We start from the raw sequence: 24249 nt of genomic DNA on the forward strand, positions 1-24249 counted from the left end.
GGTGGCAAAAGTACACACATCCTTTACTCAAGTAGAAGTACAGATACTCAGTTTTTAAAAGAGTCCAGTAAAAGTAGAAGTAGTGACTACACTCTTTTACTCAAGTTAAAGTAAAGAAGTATGGGCTATGACATGTACTTAAGTTAAAAGTCGCCGTTACTACTACCTGTTTAGTGTCATGCTGGTAACTGGACGTCATGTTATATATATATATATATATATATATATATATATATATATATATATATATATAAATATATATATACATATATATATATGTATATATATATATGTATATATATATATATATATATATATATATATATATATATATATATATATATATATATATATATATATACATATATGTGTGTGTGTGTGTGTGTGTGTGTGTATAATTTTGGAGTGTGCTGATGGATATTTGTTTCCATCAGCCACAAGAGTGTTACGAAAGGCAGGCACTGATGTAGGTGAGGTAGGGTGGAGTCAGCGTTCAAATTCATCCTAAAGGTGTTCACTAGGGATGAGATCAGAAAACAACCACATATAGCAGGAAAGGTCAGGTGACCCAATACTTTTGGAAATATAATGTATACCGTGTATCATCAAGGCCATATCCCAAACTGTAGGGAGATTCCAGCTCTGTCCTTGAAAACAACTCAAAATTATTGTGATGTTTTAAAAATGACAAAATTAATGTTAATTAAATTAAGCACTTCGTATTTTTGGGTTGAAACCAGGGCGGTTTTAGGATTTCATCTTTAGGGGGGTTTAGCCCTCAGTGAGAATTTAAAACAAGAAGAGTTTTATATTATATATTATATGACAACTCTGGTAATAAGAATAGTGAAATTTCACTGCTTTTGGTTGCCGTCTTTGCGTCTTTCCGCCGATTAACGTTATAGATAAACGCCTCCAGCTCTGACTGCGCGTGCACGCTGCGCGTACCTGTGCTTTTCTGTTCAAATAAAGCAGACAGCTGAAGACGCACTTTTGAAAGACTACAACACACGCGTGTAAAAGCAAAGTAAAAAAAAATCGTTCTTGGAACAAACTGATAAATAATTGTCTTTCCCATCGACGACATGTCCTGCATTTTAACGTCATTTTTATTGTTTATTTATGAAAGTAAAAAATATACTTATAGTTTTAGGGTGCCTGAGATTACAGACAGGGGGCTGAAGCCACCCTAAAAAAGGGCTAGAACCGCCCCTGGTTGACACAATTCGCAACGCATTCGCCAGGAATCCTTTTTGACGCCGATTATTACAAACATCTCCCTCAGATATGGCCATGTGTGTTCAGGACTGTCCTCGTTGTTAGTTATTTTAACATTGGTGACTCCCTATGAATTAACATTAGCCATTCCTTTTGTAGGAGTGCTGCTCATTGTTAGCTCCGCTATCCTTAGTCCAGTGGTCGGCAACCCGCGGCTCCGGAGACGCACTGCTCCCTGTAGATTTGGAAAATAAATATTTAATTTAAATTTTTTTAATATTTTTGTTATTTAGTTTAAAAAAAAAATTGTAATTCTAAATTCTAAGATCATGATGCTCTTGTAACATTAAAATAAACTGTGTTTAATTTTTTTTTTTTTTTGGTCGCTCAAAATATGCGTCATAACTGCCGACTTGCGAAATCCGACACACAGAAGCAGGCGCAGTTTTGGTTTGCTGCAGCTGGCAAGTTAAAATTTTTTGTGTCACGCATTGAGCATCATATTCCGTCGAGCATCATATTCTCACGCAGAAAAACTTTTTGACTATCATATATTTAATAAGCCGCAGCGCCCAAAATGTATCAGTCCGCACCGCTGTCTCTTCTGTGGAACCGGGAAGGAATCAAGCGCGACTCAGTTCTTAGTCGAGCCTGACAATCAGCCAATCAAAAAAGAGGCTACACAATAGCCAATCAGAAAATAGCACTATCTGGGAAAGATTTAACGCAACATCCAATGAAAAAAAGCGAGGGATTGGAGATGTCATGCTTGCCTGTCTTCAAAACTTGAGAGCCCAGGTCATGAATACTAAGGACTCAATTATATATTAAACATTTTATTTGAAAGTAACCTTCAACCCAGCGTCTTTTTTCTTAAGGTTAAAAAACGATATGTGTTATCTTCATTTTAGATGTCAAAAGGGTTTTGTGGCTCCCTGTGGTATTTTTTTCTGTGGGAAACGGGTCAAATGGCTCTTTGAGTGTTTAAGGTTGCCGACCCCTGCCTTAGTCTATGTCTGATAGCCAGTAAATAATACAGTACACCAGTCACATGGTGAAAAAGCCGCACAATGATATGATGATAGGCTGGAAACAGCGCTCAATGAGAAGGAATAATACTAAAAGTAACGAGTCCGTTTTGAAAATGTAAGAAGTAAAAAGTACAGATATTTGTGTAAAAATGTAATGAGTAAAAGTCAAAAGTTGTCCGATAAATAAATAGTGGAGTAAAGTACTGATACCAGAAAAATGTACTTAAGTACAGTAACGAAGTATTTTTACTCCGTTACTTCCCACCTCTGGCTATTTTGCACAACTCTTTACATTATCTCAGGGACCTGCTGCTATGAAACTGTGTTCATTATAGTATTACTGCACGCAATATTGTTGAACATACAGTAATTACACTGGTCAGCACTGTTTCTGTCTATTGTATTTTGTGTATTGTCTTTATTGTATTTTTTTGTATTGTCTTGTAATTTTGTCTGCTCTGTTTTTTTATCCTGTACTGTCTTGTCTGTGTTGTTTGTCTTGTCCTGCACTGTTTGCACCAGGTTGCACAGTTGCACTTTATGTGGCTAGGACTACTTGCTAAGTCCTTAGCTCTGTTTTTGTTTTATGTAACACCATGATCCTGAAGAAACGTTTCACTGTGTACTGCAACAGTTCTATATGGTTGAAATTACAATAAAAGCTTCTTCACTCTTGAATGAATTGTCTCAAATGAATGTCAAATGAATTGTTCCGGGAAAAAAATTATTAGAACTTTCTATACCCAATTATTATTAGTGGATTTTTCAGAGAAAACTAACAGCATATGTAAATGACAAACGTGGAAAAACATTTTAGTTCTGTGGGGTCAAATCCGAATTGGTGACATCTAGGATTTCAGAGATATATATCAGATAAAATTTTACTACAAACATAAATCAGTGAATCGAGTTCTAAGTAAGCTCTCCTTTCCAATAAAGATAAATGTTTTTTTATTTGTTTGGTATATTTCCTCCTGATCTCAAGTCAGTTTTGCTTTCACTTAGTAATTTTGAATTAAAAAAGTAAAGGAAGGGAATAAAGAAAAAAATATCTAAAACACACAGGACACCCAGGACAACAGGAGCCAGAGGAAACGGTACACCATGAAGATCATTTTGTGGAAAGTCGTGTGTGTTGTATGCATTCTATTCCTTAATGCTACAGGTATGTGTAAAAGGAAGTACATATTATATTTAAAGCAAGACAATACAGAATAATAAGTCTTTTTTTTTCAAAGAATATACATTACGTTTTATACAATTTATAATGAGGAATCATCTAATTAAATTTGCATTTACATTTGTATACTTGTAAATAGTTTTCTATTTGCATAGAAAAATGCTGTTACACTGTTAAATTGTTTATTAAACAATAAGTAAGTGCATTTTGAATCTGTAAAGAATAATTACTAACCCTGCTCATTGTCAGACCCCGGACGGAGGAGGATTGGAGACAGACCCATACGCAGGATAGCTTCAAATGAAAGGGGTTTAATACTTAAGGGAAACAAAACATAATCCACACGACACGGGGAACTAACATACATAATAAATATATCTTAATGAATCTGCGCTGCCATCGGCAACACGGCACACATTTATACACCAAAGGACAATCACACACAATGGGGAACAGGTGTGATGACCAGGAGGAGTAGACGAAGGCGGGGCAATCACGTAACACAAACAAACACAAACACACATGGTTCCCTGACAGATCCCCGCTGATCCCTGACAGAATCCCTGGCTGATCCCCGCTGGAGCAAGGACCACGGCGAGGTAGGCGAGGGGAGCCAAGGCACACAGCGAGGCAGGTGGGGGGAGCAGGGCACACGGCGGCGCAGCCGGAAAGGGTCGAGCGACGTCTACAGCCGAGCTGAAGGGCCGAGGCGACTTCCGCATCCGAGCTGAAGGGCTGAGTGAAATCCACAACCGAGCTGAAGGGCCGAGCAACGTCCACCGCCGAGCTGAAGAGCCGAGCAGCATCCCCTGACGCACCGCAGCCAAAACCCGTGCCTCGGCGAGCTGAGGAATAGGGCGGGAGGGCGGGAAAGAGCCCCCGCTTCGGGCCTGCAGCACCCTCTGCGGAAGTTGTGAAGCGACGTCCTCCTCCGAGAAACCGGAAACGGAGCGGCGTCCTTCACCTAAGAAAGGCAGGGCGATGCCGCAGGGTACCACAAAAAAATAAAAAAGGACCCCACTAGGATGGTGACATAGTGAAAATGTAGTGAGGCGACCTCCTTGGTTGACCCAGAAACGTAGCGGCGTCCCTCACCGGAGAAATGCGGAGCGATGTCAACGGAAAAAGGGCAAGAAGGACTGGTGGAACAGTCCAGGGGGAAAAGGGGAAAAAAAGGCCGGTCCGAGCTGGAAGCTATCCTGCTAGGTCTGCTAGGTCAATGCGGCGGATTCATTCTGTCAGACCCCGGACGGAGGAGGATTGGAGACAGACCCTTACGCAGGATAGCTTCAAAGGGGTTTAATACATAAGGGAAACAAAACATAATCCACACGACACGGGGAACTAACGTACATAATAAATATATCTTAATGAATCCGCGCTGCCATTGGCAATGCAGCACACATTTATACACCAAAGGACAATCACACACAATGGGGAACAGGTGTGATGACCGGGAGGAGTAGACGAAGGTGGGGCAATCACATGACACAAACAAATACGAACGCACATGGCCAAAAGTCTATTCTTCGTTATTCTTTAATAGAGCTCAGAATTCTGTGTCTCTCTTTTTTAGGTTCACTGTCTCAGCTCAGAGGTAAGCTCTTAATCAAACACACACACACACACACCTTTTTTGTGTTTTTTTGTTAGTAGTTGCTCATAATGGGCAAGTCGTGGCCTAATGGTTAGAGAGTCCGACTCGTAATCCTATGGTTGTGGGTTCGAGTCTCGGGCCAGCCACGACTGAGGTGCCATTGAGCAAGGCAACGAACCCCCCAACTACTCCCCGGGCACCACGGCATAACAAATGGCTGCCCACTGCTCCGGGTGTGTGTTCACGGTGTGTGTGTGTTCACTGCTGTGTGTGTGCACTTTGGATGGGTCAAATACAGAGAATGAATTCTGAGTATGGGTCACCGTACTTAGCTGTATGTCACTTCACTTTTGTAATGTTTGTTTCTGTGATCTCTTTCTTTTCTCCCAGTTTGTGGTCAGGTTCTTTTGAACAACAAGATTGTTGGTGGTCAAACTGCTGCTCTTTGTTCAAGTCAAGTCAAGTCAAGAAGCTTTTATTGTCATTTCAACCATATATAGCTGTTGCAGTACATAGTGAAATGAGACAACATTAATGTTTTTGAATACATTAATGCTGGTTCACTAGGTTACATACTTAAGATACCATGAGTTTAAAACATTTGTTCAAAGTTCACTTCATAACTATGGGTGTGAGTGCAACAGGACGATAGTCATTGAGGCTTGTAGACATCTTTGGGACAGGAACGATGGTGGTAGTTTTGAGGCATGTAGGAACAACGGCGCTGCTCAGGGAAATCCGTAAAGACATCCGCTAGCTGTTCCGCACATTCTCTGAGCACCCTGCTATGATCTGGTCCAGCAGCCTTCCGTGGGTTAACTCTGCATAGAGATCTCCTCACGTCAGCCATGGATAGACAGAGTACCTGGTCGTCGGGACAAGGGATGGTCTTCCTTGGCGTAACGTTGTTCTGTACCTCGAACCGAGCGTAGAACTCGTTCAACGTGTCTGGGAGGGAGGCGTCGCTATCACAAGCAGGTGAAGCTGTCTTGTAGTTTGTGATCGCCTGTATGCCCTGCCACATGCGCCGGGTGTCTACGCTGTCCTGGAAGTGGCTGTGGATTGTCTGTGCACGCTTTGCCTCTCTGATGGCTCGGGACAGTTTGGCCCTTGCTGTTCTTAGGGCCACCCTGTCCCCTGTTCTGAAGGCTAGGTCCCTAGACCTCAACAGAGCACGCACATTAGCAGTCATCGACGGCTTCTGGTTGGGGCATGTAGTGATGGTCTTGGAGACGGTCATGTCATCAATGCACTTGCCGATGTAACTGGTCACTGCTGACGTTTACTCCTCCAAGTCGACGGAGTCGCCGTTGGTTGCAGCCTCCCTGAAGATATTCCAGTCAGTGCACTTAAAGCAGTCCTGAAGAGCAGAGGTGGCTCCTGCTGGCCAGGTTTTCACCTGCTTCAGAACCGGTTTTGAGCATCTGACGAGTGGTCTGTATGCTGGAATTAGCATAACAGTGATGTGGTCTGAGTAGCCAAGGTGGGGGCGGGGCTCCGCACGGTACGCGCTGGGAATGTTTGTGTAAACAAGATCCAGCGTGTTTTCACCTCTCGTAGCAAAGTCCACATGCTGATGGAATTTAGGGAGCACCGACTTAAGATTTTCATGGTTAAAATCTCCGGCGATGATAAAAAGTCCGTCGGGGTGAACATTCTTTAGGTCGCTAATAGCTCCGTATAGCTCACTTAGCGCCTCTTTAGCATTAGCGCTAGGAGGAATGTAAACGCCGACAATGTAAACAGTAGTAAATTCCCATGGTAAATAAAATGGTCTGCATCTAACAGTCATAAACTCCACTGACAATGAGCAGTAAGTAGAAACATGCACAGAGTTCTTGCACCATTCCGTGTTGATATAAACACACACACACCACCACCGCGAGTCTTACCGCAAAGAGCTGCATTTTTGTCGGCTCTAAATGAAGTTACCCCGTCCAGCTGAATGGTGGCGTCCGGAACTCTGTCGCTGAGCCACGTCTCCATGAAAACAAAAACGCAGCAGTTTCTAACCTCTCTCAGTGTAGAGCGTTCGAGTCGGATGTAGTCCAGTTTATTGTCCAGGGAGCAAACGTTCGATAGTAGAATGGACGGTAGAGCCTGCCGGTTAGGGTTTGTTTTTAGCCTAGCACGAACGCCTGCTCGCTTACCGCGCTTCCGCTTCCTCGTACACCGCTTTCAGCGTCCCCTCTCCTGGTCTCTGGTATCAGGCGCACCGGGGACTGGAGGCCTGGTCTCCGCAGCAAGCCGAGATCACGAAGCCTAACCAGTACATCATCGTGCAGGTTGGTTGTTACACGATTTATGTACTTTATTAGGTCCTAGTGTTTGTATACATGAACACCGCTGTCTCTGGCATCCATGTAGAAGCAATGGTCGGGCTAAAAACTTTAAAAACGTAAATAGCACCGTATTGAATCCGGAGAGGCCGCTGCGTGCTACTGCCGCGCCGCCATCTTGGATTATGTGTGGGTTCATTTGTGGTTCGATTTGTGTGTGACATGTGAAAGCAATGAGGTCCCGGTCCGCTTTGCGTTTCGTTTCTCCAAATGGTCCTTGGAGGCTTGCCATACCTGCAGCCGTGTTCCGTCACTGTGACTGCTGAAAACCGTGTAAATCGTGTGGTCTTATGAAGACAGCTGTGCACTTATTGAAATTTGGAAAGAGGATGGCATTCCTATAACCAATATTCTCAACAAATACTATATATATGTTATTGTGTATAACATATTCTTGAACCGCCACCTTATTATTTATTATATAATATTATATAATATAATATATATATATACTTATTGTTATCATATATATAAACATATATTATATTTTACTATTATATTGTTAAGATATTAAAAATAGACCAAATACCCAAAAACCATTTCTGCACAGAGTTCTGAGTTCTTATGAAGTTGAGGTGTGAACACGAAGGGTCTGAGATCACTTCAATACTAAAGAGGACCAAAAAGAGAACTGGGTTCTCTTTTGAGTCCACTATATTGTATATTGCTTCACTTTAAGTGAACTGGGTTTGGTTCTTTTAAAACGAACTATATGTGAAAACACCGTAAAAGACTCAGAGTTTGGATTGAAGCTTTCACCAGAAAAGTTCTGTCAAACATCTGTGAGATATTTGGGCCACATTGTATACCAAAATGGAGTGGAAACCGACCCTTCAAAAGTAGAAGCCCTCAAAACCTGGCCAAGACCTAAGAATCTAAAGGAGTTAACCCTCTGGAGTCTAAGGGTATTTTTGGGCCTGGAGAAGTTTTGTCATACCCTGACATTTGTGCTTTTTTCAATTGCTTATGAAGATATAAATGGCTAAAGTCTAATATCGCTGATTACAGCGATATTAGACTTTAGCCATTTATATCTTCATAAGCAATTGAAAAAAGCACAAATGTTTATGCATAGTTAGTGAAAAATGAAACATTATAAATCACTTGAATAAGGCCATAAAACATATACAGAACATTGGTTCACAGGACTTTTGAGAACCGGATCTTCTATCCTAGTGATTTTGCTTCAAAATTATGTGAAAATCATCTTGTTTACTCGCTCACAGAAAACAATATATTGATTTAAATTTTCTAAGACACTTTTTGTTTGTAAAGGGCATATGCGAGTAGGCATCAAGTATCATAGATATTAATGTAATTCACACCTGAGAAGACAAAGGCCCGCATAATGAGCTGCATAATGAGCCTTTCAGGTAAGTGTGTGACTGAGAGAGGAGTTACAAGAAAGAATGTGAAGACAAAATAAATGTGTATATTTTGTGTTTGTAGTTTATTTAGAATATTTAACTAGTGCAAACAGTGCCAGACAAGAGATAAGTACTAAAAAAATCCTAAAATCCACATAAAGTGCATGTGTACAACCAGTGCCAGACAAGAGACGGAGCAAACAGACACTACTACAGTACAAGACAGATGCTTAAAATAAATAATAAAGTAAGCATATGTATACAAGTAACAATATTGTATATGACCAATACAATATGGCTCTGTTAAAATCTTTAATGGAATCTTTTTTAATCTTTAATGGAATCTGTTAAAAGTTGGTGCTTCTTATAGCATTGTTTGGGGGCATTGATCTTGTTTGCATAGCCCGCGTCAGGTAATTTCCATATGAATGGTGCGCACACAGTAGGTGGGATCACATTAGCGCTAATGAGGTCGGGCCAGAAAAACTGTACCTCTCTTTACTTACATACAGATTACACAAAAAGACAATATTTGCTTTCGATTTTAATGACCTCATTTAAAAGTAGACATTTCAGGCTTTTCATTAGACATATCATGTTCGTGTGATAAGTATTTTCGGAGTTATCAGTTCATGTTTGTAACATGTTTCAGGAAGATGGTCAAGGAGACAGAGATGTCTGAATGCACACCCTGGTTATTTTCTTTATTTGCCAAAAGCACAGCATTTTGTTGTTATTATGAAGGCAGTCAAATAAAAGTAGACACTTCACAGTTTCGAATGATGTATTACATGTATCTGTGTGATTATGAATGACGGAGTATTTTAAGTGGATTTCACATTGAAGAGGAAAAAATGAGCCAAAGATGCGCCAGCGCGCCTTTAGACCCCAGAGGGTTGAGATCATTCCTTGGATTTTTAGGTTATTATAGGAGGTTCGTACAGGATTATTCTAAGATCATAAAACCTCATAATGATCTTACGGTTGGATATCCTCCATTGCAAAAGGATCGCAGAAAAAAGATGGTTAAGTCCAAGCAGTACTATGACCCAAAGGAACACTTTGGAGAACGATGGTCCAAAGAGTGTCAACGGTCATTGCAAAACTTACATCTGCTCCAGTCTTAGGATTTGCTAACCCTAAGCTGCCATATGTGTTGCACACTGATGCCAGTACCAGCGGCATTGGTTCAGCACTGTATCAAGAGCAAGATGGACAGATGAGAGTCATTGCTTTTGCAAGCCGGGGACTTACCAGGAGTGAAGCAAAGTACCCAGCCCACAAGTTAGAATTTTTGGCATTGAAGTGGGCCGTTACTGCAAAATTCAATGACTACTTGTATGGAGCTGACTTCACTGTGGTAACTGATAGTAACTCGCTGACATATATCTTAACATCTGCAAAACTGGATGCTACCAGCTACAGGTGGTTGTCAAGTCTGTCGACTTTTCCAATACCGGGCTGGAAGTAGAAATCAGGAATGCGGATGGGTTGTCGAGATGTCCACAAGAGGAAGTTCCTGATGATCTGGAAACGAGGAAAGAGAGGGAAAGAATCAGGAAATTTGCTTACCATCACTTGACAGAAACCCCACAAGCAAATGTTTCATCAGAAGCAATAAAAGCTATCTAGGACCGCCATCAAGTTTGTCAGCAATGTGACAACTCTACTTCCTTGTACCAACCAGTGAATCTCTTGCAGTTGGAGCGGATGCCCTACCTCTAGCGTTCTAGCAGAAAGACATTTTCCGGGCTGGAGAACTTTCCCACTTCTCTGAAAAAGACTTAAGGAAAAGGCAGAGAGCTGATCCAGAAATCGGAATAGTTGTCAAGCAGCTGGAATCCAATGAAAAGCCCTGTTCTAAGACCCTGCCTCTTGAATTAAGTTTGTGGTTCAAGGAGTGAAATCGCTTAGAGCTGAGAAATGGAGTGTTGTTAAGGAAGAGGCAAGAGCAAGGAAGCGAGTCATATCAATTAGTACTACCTGCTGATCTCCGTGATCTCGTCATGAAGGAACTGCACAACGAAATGGGTCACTTGGGCATTGAACGAACTCTTGATCTAGTTCGATGTCTTTGGCAGTAGAACAAAAAGTAAAAACCTGTGAGCGATGTGTCAGACAGAAAACTCAACCAGAAAAAGCTGCTCCATTAGTGACCATAAAAACCAGCAGACCGTTGGAGTTAGTTTGCATGGATTTCCTATCAATTGAGCCAGACCGAAGTAACACCAAGGACATACTGGTGATAACAGACCATTTCACAAAGTATGCTGTAGCTGTACCAACAAGAAATCCAAGAGCCCAGACTGTAGCCAAGAGTCTGTGGGCCAAGTTCCTGGTACATTATGGGTTTCCAGAAAAACTCCATAGGGACCAAGGTCCCCACTTTGAGTCCCACACCATAAAAGAGCTGTGTAAAGTGTCAGGAATATCCAATATAAGGACTACCTCATACCATCCAAGAGGTAATCCGGTGGAAAGGTTCAACCGGACCCTTCTGCAGATGCTGGGAACCTTGAGCACTAAGGAGAAATAACACTGGAAGGATTTCATCAAACATCTAGTGCATGCATACAACTGCACGAGGAACGATGTGACTGGATTCTCGCCCTACGAACTGATGTTGGGGAGACAACCCAGACTACCAGTTGATTTGGCTTTTGGGCTAGCTGTCAGCCTGAATCAGATTCAAAGTACGTGCAAAACCTCAAGAACCGACTGGAGGAGAGTTACAAAGTGGCAATAGGAAACGCTTCTAAAGTAGCAGCATGTAACAAGAAAAGGAACGATAAACGTATTGTTGCCTCTGTTTTGGATTTGGGTGACAGTGTACTTGTAAGAAATGTCAGAATAAGGGAAAAGCACAAGCTAGCAGATAAATGGGAACCCGTGTACATTGTAACTAAGAAGGCTGGTAACTTATCTGTTTATACGGTCAAACCTGAAGGAAAGGAGGGACCCCTTTGAACGTTACACCGAGATTTGTTTCTGCCATGTGGATTCTTGCAGACAGACAGATCTGAAGAGATTCTCACCAAAGAAGTACCTCGAAAACCCAGAACCAGGGCTAGTTCTGCACAAGAACCTAAAGAATTTGTAATCCAAAGTAAGTATTCAGAATCTGATGAGGATCTGTCTGAGTACCCTGTTCCTAAAAGAACACTGGAAAATGAAAGTAGGATTTTGTCAGATACAAATCCTGTTGTTTCTACCAGAAGTGGAAAACCTGTAAACTTACCTGTTGTAGTTGTTGGTAAGGATCTAGAAGATGAATCTGGAGGAGAAATTGACAGAGAAAATTATCAAGCTGTTGAAAGAGAAAGTGATCAAGAGGAATTTGCTGGTGATCATAAGTCAGCTAAAAATTCAAATGGGAAATATGGAGGGGATAAAATTTCTGTTATTTCTGGAATTCTTGAAATGGATCAGAATAAAGAAACTGAACCTGTAGGAGAACTAAGACGTACCCAAAGACCCCATGAACCTCTGAAAAGACTTCACTATCCCCAGTTGGGAAATCCTCTTAGTATGGTGATCCAGTCTTTGTTGTCAAGCCTGAGTACAGCGTTCACTAATTCGCTGGAAGGGAACCTGGAACTATTGTGACTGTTCAACCTCTGATGCAGAGGGACCTGCATGCATTCAAGAGAGGAGTGTGTAACCCAGGTCACTAACAAGATCACTAGTAATAAATAAAGATTTTTATTTTATTTTTATTAATATATCTATTATTTAAATGAAAATGCAGATTGAAGTTAATATATAATAAATTTAGAAAAAGGAAATCGCTAAAGTTGAGTAGTGAGGTGAAAGGTTAGCTCCGCCCCCTGAGAAAAGTTAGCGCATTAGCAGGCAGAACGAGACTGAACTTGGACGAGACAGATGCAGAGATTAAATCAGCGTTTTTTTCTGAAGAGAAACTATTTCAATTTTGTTTTGAGTTATACTTTTCCTTTAATGTATTTATATAGTGATATTTGTAACAAAGCTGGCTCTTTTTTTTGTGCCTTTGCTGGAGACTGTTGTTTCTAAATCGTGTCCTTGCCGAGTATTCATCGTCCAGTTTGGACTGCCGAGCCATCCCAAAACCTCGTACCTGAAAACAGAGAAAAGAGTGAGAAATCTGCCAAACTGTTAGGATCAAACTATTTTTTTCCCTTTGAGTTTTTGACCCTTCTTTTTCCCAAGTTTTTCCCTATTGGCTATCTCTCTTTATCTTTATTTTAGTTTATTCCATGATTTATTGATTACTGACTATTTCTAGATTATGCTATTATGCTTATTACTTACCTTTGCAACAGTGAGACTCTCTTCATATTCTGATTCTGGTCCAAAAGCATCCTCAGTGATTTCACAAGTTTTTTATACTGTGACAATTTATAGTTTTACACATTAGTAGGACCCCGTTACACAATAAATCAGGAAAAGCACACAGACAACACAAGTGTTAATTTAAGAATTTCAAGAAGGGGTAGGTCTTTAGATGTTTTAGACGTTGTTTGAGTGTCTGGCTGTCCAGACATCTAGGGAAATTTCATTCCGACATCAAGGTGCCAGAATAGAGAATAGATTTGATATCATTGACATTGACATCATTGTACCCTAAGAGATTGTGGGACCATCTTTTGGTTGCTGTAGGAAATTGTGTATGTGCTAGTGCTCAGGTTGTAAATGTAGTCCTGGGCGAACTCTCCTGGACAACTCTGGAGTGACTGTTGCACAACCTGGGGTTTCTGCTCAGTTATATTTCCTAAGTTTGTAAATCAGCTGTGACAAACTGGTGCTTAAGACACACCAGTAAACTAAACTTAGAGCATACCAACATGGCAAACATACAGAGTGGTCCTCATTCCTAAGATCCAAGATTTTATTCATTCACAAGAATGACATGAAATCTGCACAAAACCCAGAGAGAACATTTCAAGAACAGAAGGCTGACTGACTGTGGTATATAGTACCATACATGAATGTGTAGCTAGTTTAATTTACAGTATTTTCCGCACCATAAGGCGCACCGGATTATAAGGCGCAGTCTCAATTACGGGGTCTATTTCCGTACTTAACCCATACATAAGGCGCACTGTATTATAAGGCGCATGCTAAAACATACGGTCTACAAAAAAGGTAACGGAAGCAAAACAGTGAGTTTAGTTGAACTTTATTCTACTATTTAACAACACACATTATTTTTTAACCAATCTTCTCCCACAAATCCATCAAAGTCCTTATCTACTGTGTTTTCTTAACTTGGCACAGTTCATTTTCTTGCTTCCTCCACTTCCGAACCATAGATTCATTGATGTTGAATTCTTTTGCAGCTGCTCTATTCCCATTTACAACCACGTAACTGATAGCCTGTAGTTTGAATTGTGCCTTGTAAGCATCTTATTTTTATTGGCAGATGGCAAACCAACTTAAGGTGCATTTACCGCTACTGGACTGGAGTGTGGAGCGCATAATACTTAGGAAGAAACAAATTTTTTTTCAACATACCGGTAGTATACCTACCGGAGGCGTGGCGAAGGTAAGCGTACATACTGTACGTATTACGTAATGTCCTCTGATTGGTTTATCGCCGCCAGCGTACGTAGTGTATGTATTACGTCCCTGTGTCAGCGGGAAATGTTCGGACAGTCAATCAAGTGGAGCGCTTACCAAAGTCGCACAACATTTTTACAGTTTTTTGGAACTCAGTGCACACACAAGGCGCACCGGTTTATTAGGCGCACGGCCAATTTTTAAGAAAGTTTAAGGCTTTTAGGTGCGCCTTATTGTGCGGAAAATACTGTATGTGCACACTGGAGCTATGAAATAGTATTGATGGAGAAATTTGCCACTTAAGTATGAATTTGATAATAACCAGATGTAGAAATATTTTGGTGGTACAATCTATTTCAAAAAAGGAACACAGTTTTATTGCAATCACTCTAGTCAAGCATATAATGAATTTCCTAAATTTGAAGAATTCTCAAATAAATTTCTAATGAATTGTTCCAGGAAAAATGTAAATAGAACTTTCTATAACCAATTATCATTAGTGGATTGTTCAGAGAAAACTAACAGCATATGTAAGTGACAAACGTAGAAAAACATTTTAGTTCTGTGGGATTAAACCCGAATTGGTGACATCTAGAAATTCAGAGTTATATATATCAGATAAAATTTTACTACAAACATAAATCAGTGAATTCACTTCTAAGGAAGCTCTTCTTTCCAATAAAGTTATCTGTTTTATTTGTTTGGAATATTTCCTCCTGATCTCAAGTCAGATTTGCTTAGAGTTAAAGACGTAAAGAAAAGAATAGTTCAGTGTCATTGTGGGAGGATGTATTGCCGGTTAGACAGGAAGTAAATAGCTTCATACGTGCCTGGAATAACAAAAAATATCTAAAACATTGAGACACAAGAAAACAGGATCCAGAGGAAACGGTACACCATGAAGATCATTTTGTGGAAAGTCGTGTGTGTTGTATGCATTCTATTCTTTAATGCTACAGGTATGTGTAAAAGGAAGTACATATTATATTTAAAACAAGACAATACACATTAATGAGTGAGTGTTTTTTTTTCTTCAAAGAATATACATTACAATTTATACAATTTATAATGAGAAATTATCTAATTAAAATTACATTTACATTTTTATACTTAATAAAACTAATCAAATCCAGTACTTCACTGTGCAGAAACTCTCGAGAAAAATGCTGTTACACTGTTAAATTGTTTATTACTTAATAAAATAGTTAGCAATTGAATTTGTCTGAAAAATTTGAAATGTGACTATCAATGACGATTATAAAGTGCTGTTTAAACACTAAGACCAAAATGCAAGCACTTATTTACTCTTCTATCGTTGCCCTGGAGCTGTTGTAATGTGTAACGTATAATTACTAACCCTGCTCATGGCCAACTGAAGTGTTTTTGCTCTGTATATATGTTATTGGTAAGTTTTTTTATATAAATTAATTTCCTATGCAATTTGAATGAAAAATGTGATTCATCATATTCACTATAATATCATTAATTTATTCCATGACAAAGACTTTAGGATGTGTTACAAATGATTAACTAAACAATATCTATGCAATTGAATTGCTATTTGCTATTTTTTATTTAGCATAGACATTGACCACATATTCTTTACACAAACACTCTGTACACTATATGCGCATACGTATGTGATCCTCTAACTATCACACCGGGAGGAGGAAGACAGACCCATACGCAGGATAGTGTCAAATGAACACTGTTTAATAAATAACAAACAGAACAGGAACAGGACAAATGGATGAGGAAACACCAGAGGTGGGAAGTAACGGAGTAAAAATACTTCGTTACTGTACTTAAGTACATTTTTCTGGTATCAGTACTTTTCTCCACTATTTATTTTTCAGACTTTTTACTTTTACTCATTACATTTTTACACAAATATCTGTACTTTTTATTTCTTACATTTTTGAAAACGGACTTGTTACTTTTAGCATTATTTCTTCTCATTGAGCGCTGTTTCCAGCCTATCATCATATCATTGTGCGGCTTTTTCACCATGTGACTGGTGTACTGTATTATTTACTGGCTATCAGACATAGATAAGGATAGCGGAGCTAACAATGAGCAGCACTCCTACAAAAGGAATGGCTAATGTTAATTCAGAGGGAGTCACCGATGTTAAAATAACTAACAACGAGGACAGTCCTGAACACACATGGCCATATATGAGGGAGATGTTTGTAATAATCGGCGTCAAAAAGGATTCCTGGCGAATGCGTTGCAAATTGTGTCAACCAGGGGCGGTTCTAGCCCTTTTTTAGGGTGGCTTCAGTCTGTAATCTCAGGCACCCTAAAACTATAAGTATAATTTTTACTTTCATAAATAAACAATAAAAATTACGTTAAAATGCAGAACATGTCGTCGATGGGAAAGAAAATTATTTTATCAGTTTGTTCCAAGAACAATTTTTTTTTTTTACTTTGCTTTTACACGCGTGTTGTAGTCTTTCAAAAGTGCGTCTTCAGCTGTCTGCTTTATTTGAACAGAAAAGCACAGGTACGCGCAGCGTGCACGCGCAGTCAGAGCTGGAGGCGTTTATCTATAACGTTAATCGGCGGAAAGACGCAAAGACGGCAACCAAAAGCAGTGAAATTTCACTATTCTTATTACCAGAGTTGTCATATAATATAGAACTCTTCTTGTTTTAAATTCTCACTTAGGGCTAAACCCCCCTAAAGATGAAATCCTAGAACCGCCCCTGGTGTCAACCCAAAAATACGAAGTGCTTAATTTAATTAACATTAATTTTGTCATTTGTAAAACATCACAATAATTTTGAGTTCTTTTAAAGGACAGGGCTGGAATCTCCCTACAGTCTGGGATATGGCCTTGGTGATACACTTGGTATACATTATATTTCCAAAAGTATTGGGTCACCTGACCTTTCCTGCTATATGTGGTTGTTTTCTGATCTCATCCCTAGTGAACACCTTTGGGATGAATGTGAACGCTGGCTCACCCTACCTGCCTTTTGTAACACTCTTGTGGCTGATGAACACAAATATTCATCAGCACACTCCAAAATTAAATATTCATATACATATTGTAGCTGCCCATTGGTATCCATAAAAGAGACACACAGTTTCCGACGGGTGCTTCTTTCTTCATTTTGCTCGCAAAGAGTGCCATTAAACCCTTGTTTGCGTAGCACCGTGAAACTACACAAAGAAGCAACATAACAAATAAATACGACTCATTTCCAAAAAAAATCTGATAAATAAAGTTCATATTTGCAGAGAAACATAAAATATAAATGATAAAGTGGTTGAAGACAATATGAAACGATTAATTAACAAAAGGAACTCAATGATTAACATGTACATGCTAACATGCTCGTAGGACTTTGCAATAAACTATAACACGTAACATATTTCGACATCACATACCTCGCTCTGCTTTACCAAAGGGAACTAAGATGAAATTAAACAGAATTTAATCTCTGCTCACTGGAAAACACATATGCACATGGACTGTACAGGAACATGAATCTTCGCTCTTTTCTCTCTGCTGATCTAATTACCTTTGCGTAACAAAGCGTATATATAACATGACATCCAATTACCATGACACTAACCAGGTAGTAGTAATGGCGACTTTTTACTTAAGTACATGTCAGAGCTCATACTTCTTTACTTTAACTTGAGTAAAAGAGTGTAGCCACTAATTCTACTTTTAAAAAATTCTTGAGTAAAGGATGTAACACGGTTATATAGACAAAACAATGAACACACGAGGAACAGGTGTGTAGAGACGAATCATTAAAAAAGGGCGGGGAGACACATGACACGGAACATAAACAGAAGCACATGGCCAAAAGTCCGGGCTGAGTCCTGACAAACACTCATCCTAGAAGCACACAACTGTATAAGCTCTTTATCGAAACCCAAACTTGTTCCACAAGACCGAAAATAGAAAATCGTTTCCTTTTACTTTTCTTCTGAAGCAAAAACATCCTCATTATTAAGAGTGCCCAAACCTATCTACTGTAATTACAAATCTTGCAGGATTTGTTTCTCTCATTGTAATCTGTAACAGCTACAAGTAAATTCACACAGCTATTCTTCGTTATTGTTTAATAGAGCTCAGGGTTCTGTGTCCCCCTCTCTCTTTTTTTTAGGTTCACTGTCTCAGCTCAGAGGTAAGCTCTTAATCAAACACCACACACACACACACGCACACCTTTTTTGTGTTTTTTTTGTTAATAGTTGCTCGTAATGTTTGTTTCTGTGATCTCTTTCTTTTCTCCCAGTTTGTGGTCAGGCTCCTCTGAACAACAAGATTGTTGGTGGTCAAAATGCTGCTCTTGGTTCCTGGCCTTGGCAGGTTATTGTTCAGTCAGCAAACACCCTCTGTGGTGGCAGTCTGATTAATCAGAACTGGGTCTTAACAGCTGCTCACTGTTTGAAAGTGAATGGAATAGCGTGAGAAATTTTTCTTGAGAAAAAAGTCAAATTTGTATCTATGCAATAATAATATAATTATTTGTATGTTCAATTTGTGCAATGTGTGTTATAAATGTAAACTTTATTAAACATACTTAAATAAATATATTTTGGAAATATAGAATGTAAGGGGAAATAAAGGATGGATAGTCACATCACTCAGTATCACTTTCTTTCATTTTCAGCTTTACTGCACGTCAAATCACAGTCTCACGACGACTTGAAAATGGGATTGTAATGAAGACAATAAATGCTATTAAATTGATCATTCATAAAGGCTATAACGATGAAACTCTGGTCAATGACATTGCACTAGTCCAGCTCTCCTCTTCAGTGCAGTTTAATGATTATTTCCGTCCAGTGAGTCTTGCTGCAAGCAACAGCTCTTTTCCAAGTGGTACCAATGTCTGGGCCACAGGATGGGGTAGAATCAGTAATAATAGTAAGTTCTTCAATAATAATAATAATAGCAAGTTCTTCTTTAATTTATTTCAATTATATGAAAAAAAAAAAGCAAAACAGTAAATCAGTAAGAAGTCTATCATTCCTTGCATTGAGATGTTGCTGAAAAACAAACCACACATATCAAACCAATTGGCCAAATTTGCCATCTGGTGTGATGTTGGATTCAAATGTTCTAAACAAATCTTACTAATGAAACATCATAGATAATAATATTTAAAAAAAATAAATTTTAAAAATATACACTGAAAGAGTAAGAGTAAGTTGGCTAAAAAAAATATTCTATTGGCTGGCAAAGATGGCTTACAGTATGATTAGCTTTGTCTGTGTTTTCATTGTTGGTAGCTGGTCAGATCAGTGTGGATTTTTCAGCACCTTTCATTATGATGGACATGTTGGTAAAAATTCATAATGGGTCTCCACAGATTTGCAGCTCGCTCAAAAGCTGCAGGAGGTGAAGTTGCAGATTGTCAGTAACAGTGACTGTGCACAAAAATATTCACCATTTATTATCACAGACGGTATGATGTGTGCTATCTCTCCTGTGGGTGGACAGGACATATGCCAGGTAGGAAATCTAAAACCTGTCATATTAAGTGTGGTAAAGGAGGACATATTAAAATAACAGTTTTTTGTCCCTGCAGGGTGATTCTGGAGGTCCACTAATGGTGAATTTTAATGGAAGCTGGATTCAGGGTGGGATTGTGAGCTTTACCTCTGGAAGAGGATGTGCTTCCCCATCTATACCCAGTGGGTATACCAGAGTGTCTCAGTACGAAGACTGGATTAATAACACAGGCAACAATCAACCAGAATTTGTTGCATTCTCCTTTGGCAGTTACATCTCCCTCAATCTCTTCTGTCTGTTCCTTTCTTTCACCATCATCCCCTTCATTCTCCCTTCCTTATCCATCTACTAGTGATGTTAGCCAAATTAAAGACACAAGCACCAAGCACAGAAAGTAATCTAACATAACACAGAATTCATTTGAAAACACCAAAACAAACACGCCCCTAACCCAAATGGGTTCCACCCCTGTATTTATAGCTCCGCCCACACATGCATACGTAACCCAGGCAATTAATGGAAAGAAGTGTGTCTATCATAGCTGAAAGGAAGAACAATACGATTGTAGATAAACAAACAAGCAAAAATGACACACAAGCACAATCATGCAAAGGACGGCATATATTAGTTCTGTGAAACAAAGCAAAACCAACGTTACTCACCTATTGAGAAGAAAAAAAGCGCCTCGGCGTCTTAAGTAAAGTTGACTTTCCCGAGTCAATAACTCCTGAGCTAAACGCTGTTACTACACAAAACGTGGTTGTAGCTGCCTCTCTACATTACTACGATAGAAAATAGGTGTTATTTGTGTAGTAACAGCGTTTAGCTCAGGAGTTATAGACTCGGGAAACTCCAATCTGTGAATATGCGGCCAACTTCCTGCTCCTTCAGTTCTCTCCAGCGCTGGAAAGCTGATCCTATATTAATACGGGTCTTACTTCTTGCCTTATCATAAGCCTTTCTTCACTTTCTTTCTTTTGTTTTTATCCTCCATGTCAATGCTAAAACCGCTTTCTGCTAATGTCACACATGCGCACTGAACACTCTCTCCGCCGCATATTGACAAGCCCCGCCCCTTTCTGCTCATTGGCTACACGTTTGTTTTGATTTTTGTTTTGATTTTTGTTTATTATTCGGCCTGACTCAGTTTCTGGGGGGTATTCCAGAAAGCAGGTTATGTGACATACCTGGGTATGTTTAAGGGTAAGTTCGTGGATAACCTCAACTTTCGGTTCCAAAAACAGAGTTAACTTTCTGGGTATGTATGTAACCATAGCAACTGACTCTCTGAAGATAACCTGCTCGGGAGCAGGTTATGTTTCAGTGTAACTTCGTTGCAGAAGGTTGGTGAGCATGGTTTTTTTCTTCGGGAGAGGTTTATAAGACCGCGTATTGATGTGTTTGCATACCCTAATAAATATTTGAAAGAGCGTTATCGTTTTTCAAAAGATTCGTTAGTTTATTTAACACGCATATCGCAAATATGACAAACCGCGGTTCTGCGCTTAGCACTTAGGTTTTTTGCGTCTGGCCATTTTTTGTACAGTGTGGGCGATTCAGAGCATGTGGGAAAGGCAACTGTGTGTAGAGCCGTTCGTACAGTATGTCTGGCACTTAAACAGTTCTTACCCACGTTTGTGCATAAACCTGGCCATAAACCTCTGCTTGTTATTAAAGATGAATTCCACAGAGTGGCAGGTTTGTTCTTTGTAGTAAAGCTCCACCAATAAATGAGGGAGACTATGTTAATAGGAAATCTATTCATAGTATCAATGTGCAGGTAACAACTTAATTTTTTCCCTTCTTAAAATCATTAAAGTCATTATTTTTTCCACTAACTAGGTAATATGTGAGGCAACCCAAATCATTACCAATGTCGAGGCAAAATGGCCAGGATCTATGAATGATGCCAGAATTTTCTGCAAGTCATCATTATGCCAGACATATCAGCAGGGTATGTTTTGCTTTATACAATTGTTTTTTTTTCCTTTTTACATTCAATTTGTGTTGTACACTTCAATCATTACAGGACAGTACAATGGTTACTTGCTGGGGTACAGAGGATACCCTTGTCTGCCCTATTTAATGACACCTTACCCTGAACCTGAGCCTGGACCACAGACACGGTTTAACCTGGCTCTCAACCGAACACGGGCCAAGGTGGAGGGATCCTCAAATCTCGGTTTCAGTGTCTGCATGGGCTCCGGGTTAGTCCAGAGAGGGCATGCGACATTTTAGTGGCTTGTGTTGTGCTTCACAATATTGCCACTATAAGAGTAGAGAGCCACCCTCCTTGCATTGAGGAAGATGGCCCAGAGGAACACCTACAGTTCAAGTGCTGCTTTTTTAATGAGGAGCCTTTTCTCTTCCATTTGAAGCTGTATAAGGTCCATCTCCATGTCACATGTCACTTTTTCTTATTTGTTTTTGAAGATGGACCTTCTACAGCTCCTTTGCTGGCAACTAGGAAGGTGGAAAAATTTAATGAATGAGATTGTTTGGTCAGACAATAAAATTCAAATATGGACACCTGGACACATTCTTACCCTGCTTAGATTGTGTGCTGAGGTTGAAGGACCCTCATCTGTGGGCAAATCCCTAGGTATGTACTGTGAAAGGACAATGACAGTTTGTTACTCTAAAGCCAAAAGGGGCTATACATTATAAAATGGTATGCATCATACCTCAGTGGATCTACTAGCATTGTCCACTTCTGTCACCGCAGATGTGGTCTCTTCATCATCATCTTCATCCTACAGGAGAAATATTCAAGTATACATTATCTGGCAAAAAAAAAAAACCAACAACCTAAAAGCAACTAAAGGTACCTGACAACAAATCACTTACAACTGTGACAGACTGTGTTCTTTCTGGAGGGTCCAATAATACAATCATCCATCAGTATCTATAAGAACACACAACCCATTAAATTCTCAATATTATCAAAGAAAATAATACATGAAAAGAGTAACATGTCAGACTAACATCACAGTAGCCTATACATCATATGCAGTTAAATAAAATAAGCCTACATAAAAATTAATCTTGTTCAAAAAGCCTTTACGTGACAGAGATAGTAATTTATTAGGACAAAAAATGAAAACAAATCATAGAGGTAAACTTACATTTCACCATTTTTTCACCATCACTTGTGGTGCATGGTGTGTGCGAGGAACTGCCCCCTGGAATGCCAGCAACCACTGATCAGATGGGGTGAGGGGAGGTGGTGGTGGGCCCCCGCCAGTTAGACGGGCTTCGGTTTTCTTTCTATTAGCTACATGACAGAATGAATATACTAAATCCTGATATAATAATAATAGTTCAGTAATTGTGTAATCAAATATTACCTTTTTGCAGAATGTTTTTGTGTTTTATTTTGACGTGGCTTAAAGTTCTTCTGGCTCCAGAAGGATTACACCTTATTAAATAAAAAAATATACATTATTATTTTAAACTAAAGAAATAAATTGCAGGAAAAGAAAATGCTTTCATAGTGATATAACATATTCAAAAGGATGTATAAGTCATATACTTCATTATTTTGCATTATAATAAAACGGGAGCCAATACCAAATTTGTAATTTAATACACTCACGCATTTACTCTGTCCGTTATTTTTTGTTAAGCCAACTCTCTTGCTTTAGCCGATGCAGCTGTATTGCTTCTTTTTAATATTATTGGCTTAAACTCCTCATAAGCGTGCATTAAAACCTCCAACTCCGCCTCTGTGAAATACGCCGCTATCTTTTTCGTTTTGAGTTTCCATGGTGACTCGTGAAATCGGCGATCCATTGCAAATGTCTTTATATATGCACCGTGCACGCGCATAAACTCTGGGTAACCAGTTGGAGGTTGATTAAACTAACTCTTCTCAGGTGTTTTGGAACCGACATACTCATGGTATGCCTGTTTGGGGTAAATCAACCCAGAGGTTATGATTTACCAAATGGTAAGTTAACCAAGCTTTCTGGAATACCCCCCTGAAGCATTTCTCAAAAATCGGAGACCCTACCTTTAAATTTGTAACTTTATTTTCTACAAAGCTACATTTTAAGGTACGGTTATTTTCATGTGAAACAAAGAGACAAAACCTATAAGCTTGTGTCTGAACACTGAAGTCTACATAAATATTCAAAAACAAATTTAGGCATATTTGTTACAGAGAACGTTTTAATCAGTTTCAAATACAGTCATGGAAAAAAAAAGTACACCCTCCATCAATTCAATGTTTTTATTTATCAGTTTTCCAACATTTAATCGCAACCCCTTAAGTGTGAAATTGAGTTTCAGAATTTAGGTTGCTCCTCTTTCATTACCAGATGGTATGGTGCAAAATAAAATGAATAACATTTAAACAGATACATAAACAGGCTTGTATTTTTGATGCTTTAAATAATTTGGTGAATTTATTTATGGCTTTATTCTGCCTGATATATAACAGTGACAGCAGCATGTATCTTCAAACTCTTTTCCATTGGCGTCATCTGCTGGAAG

The 24249-nt window shown here is 39.3% G+C and overlaps 1 protein-coding gene and 1 long non-coding RNA gene across 4 annotated transcripts; one reads left to right on the top strand and one right to left on the bottom strand.

Annotated features, from left to right (window-relative positions):
* The first annotated feature begins 3317 nt into the window (after positions 1 to 3317).
* Positions 3318 to 20297, top strand: LOC113638058 (chymotrypsinogen B-like). Of its 2 annotated transcripts, none has more exons than XM_027139036.2 (6): positions 3318 to 3414; positions 5006 to 5026; positions 18533 to 18704; positions 18911 to 19167; positions 19613 to 19755; positions 19832 to 20297. In XM_027139036.2, the coding sequence occupies exons 1-6, from the start codon at positions 3354 to 3356 to the stop codon at positions 20105 to 20107; spliced, it is 930 nt and encodes a 309-aa protein (XP_026994837.2). In that variant the 5' UTR covers positions 3318 to 3353; the 3' UTR covers positions 20108 to 20297. The 2 variants fall into 2 exon arrangements, with proteins under 2 accessions (XP_026994837.2, XP_026994836.2); XM_027139035.2 differs by lacking the exons at positions 3318 to 3414; positions 5006 to 5026 and adding exons at positions 14846 to 15229; positions 18401 to 18421.
* Positions 20298 to 20825: 528 nt separating this feature from the next.
* Positions 20826 to 23518, bottom strand: LOC113638061. Of its 2 annotated transcripts, XR_003439504.2 has the most exons (7): positions 23351 to 23518; positions 23103 to 23173; positions 22881 to 23029; positions 22603 to 22660; positions 22440 to 22508; positions 22302 to 22364; positions 20826 to 22218 (listed from the first exon to the last, which is right to left on the bottom strand). It is a non-coding gene; the product is annotated as an uncharacterized LOC113638061 (long non-coding RNA). The 2 variants fall into 2 exon arrangements; XR_007137868.1 differs by lacking the exons at positions 20826 to 22218; positions 22302 to 22364; positions 22603 to 22660 and having other exon boundaries at positions 22501 to 22538.
* Between the last annotated feature and the right edge of the window lie 731 nt (positions 23519 to 24249).

Source organism: Tachysurus fulvidraco, chromosome 15, assembly GCF_022655615.1.
Source record: "Tachysurus fulvidraco isolate hzauxx_2018 chromosome 15, HZAU_PFXX_2.0, whole genome shotgun sequence".
Taxonomy (NCBI): domain Eukaryota; kingdom Metazoa; phylum Chordata; class Actinopteri; order Siluriformes; family Bagridae; genus Tachysurus; species Tachysurus fulvidraco.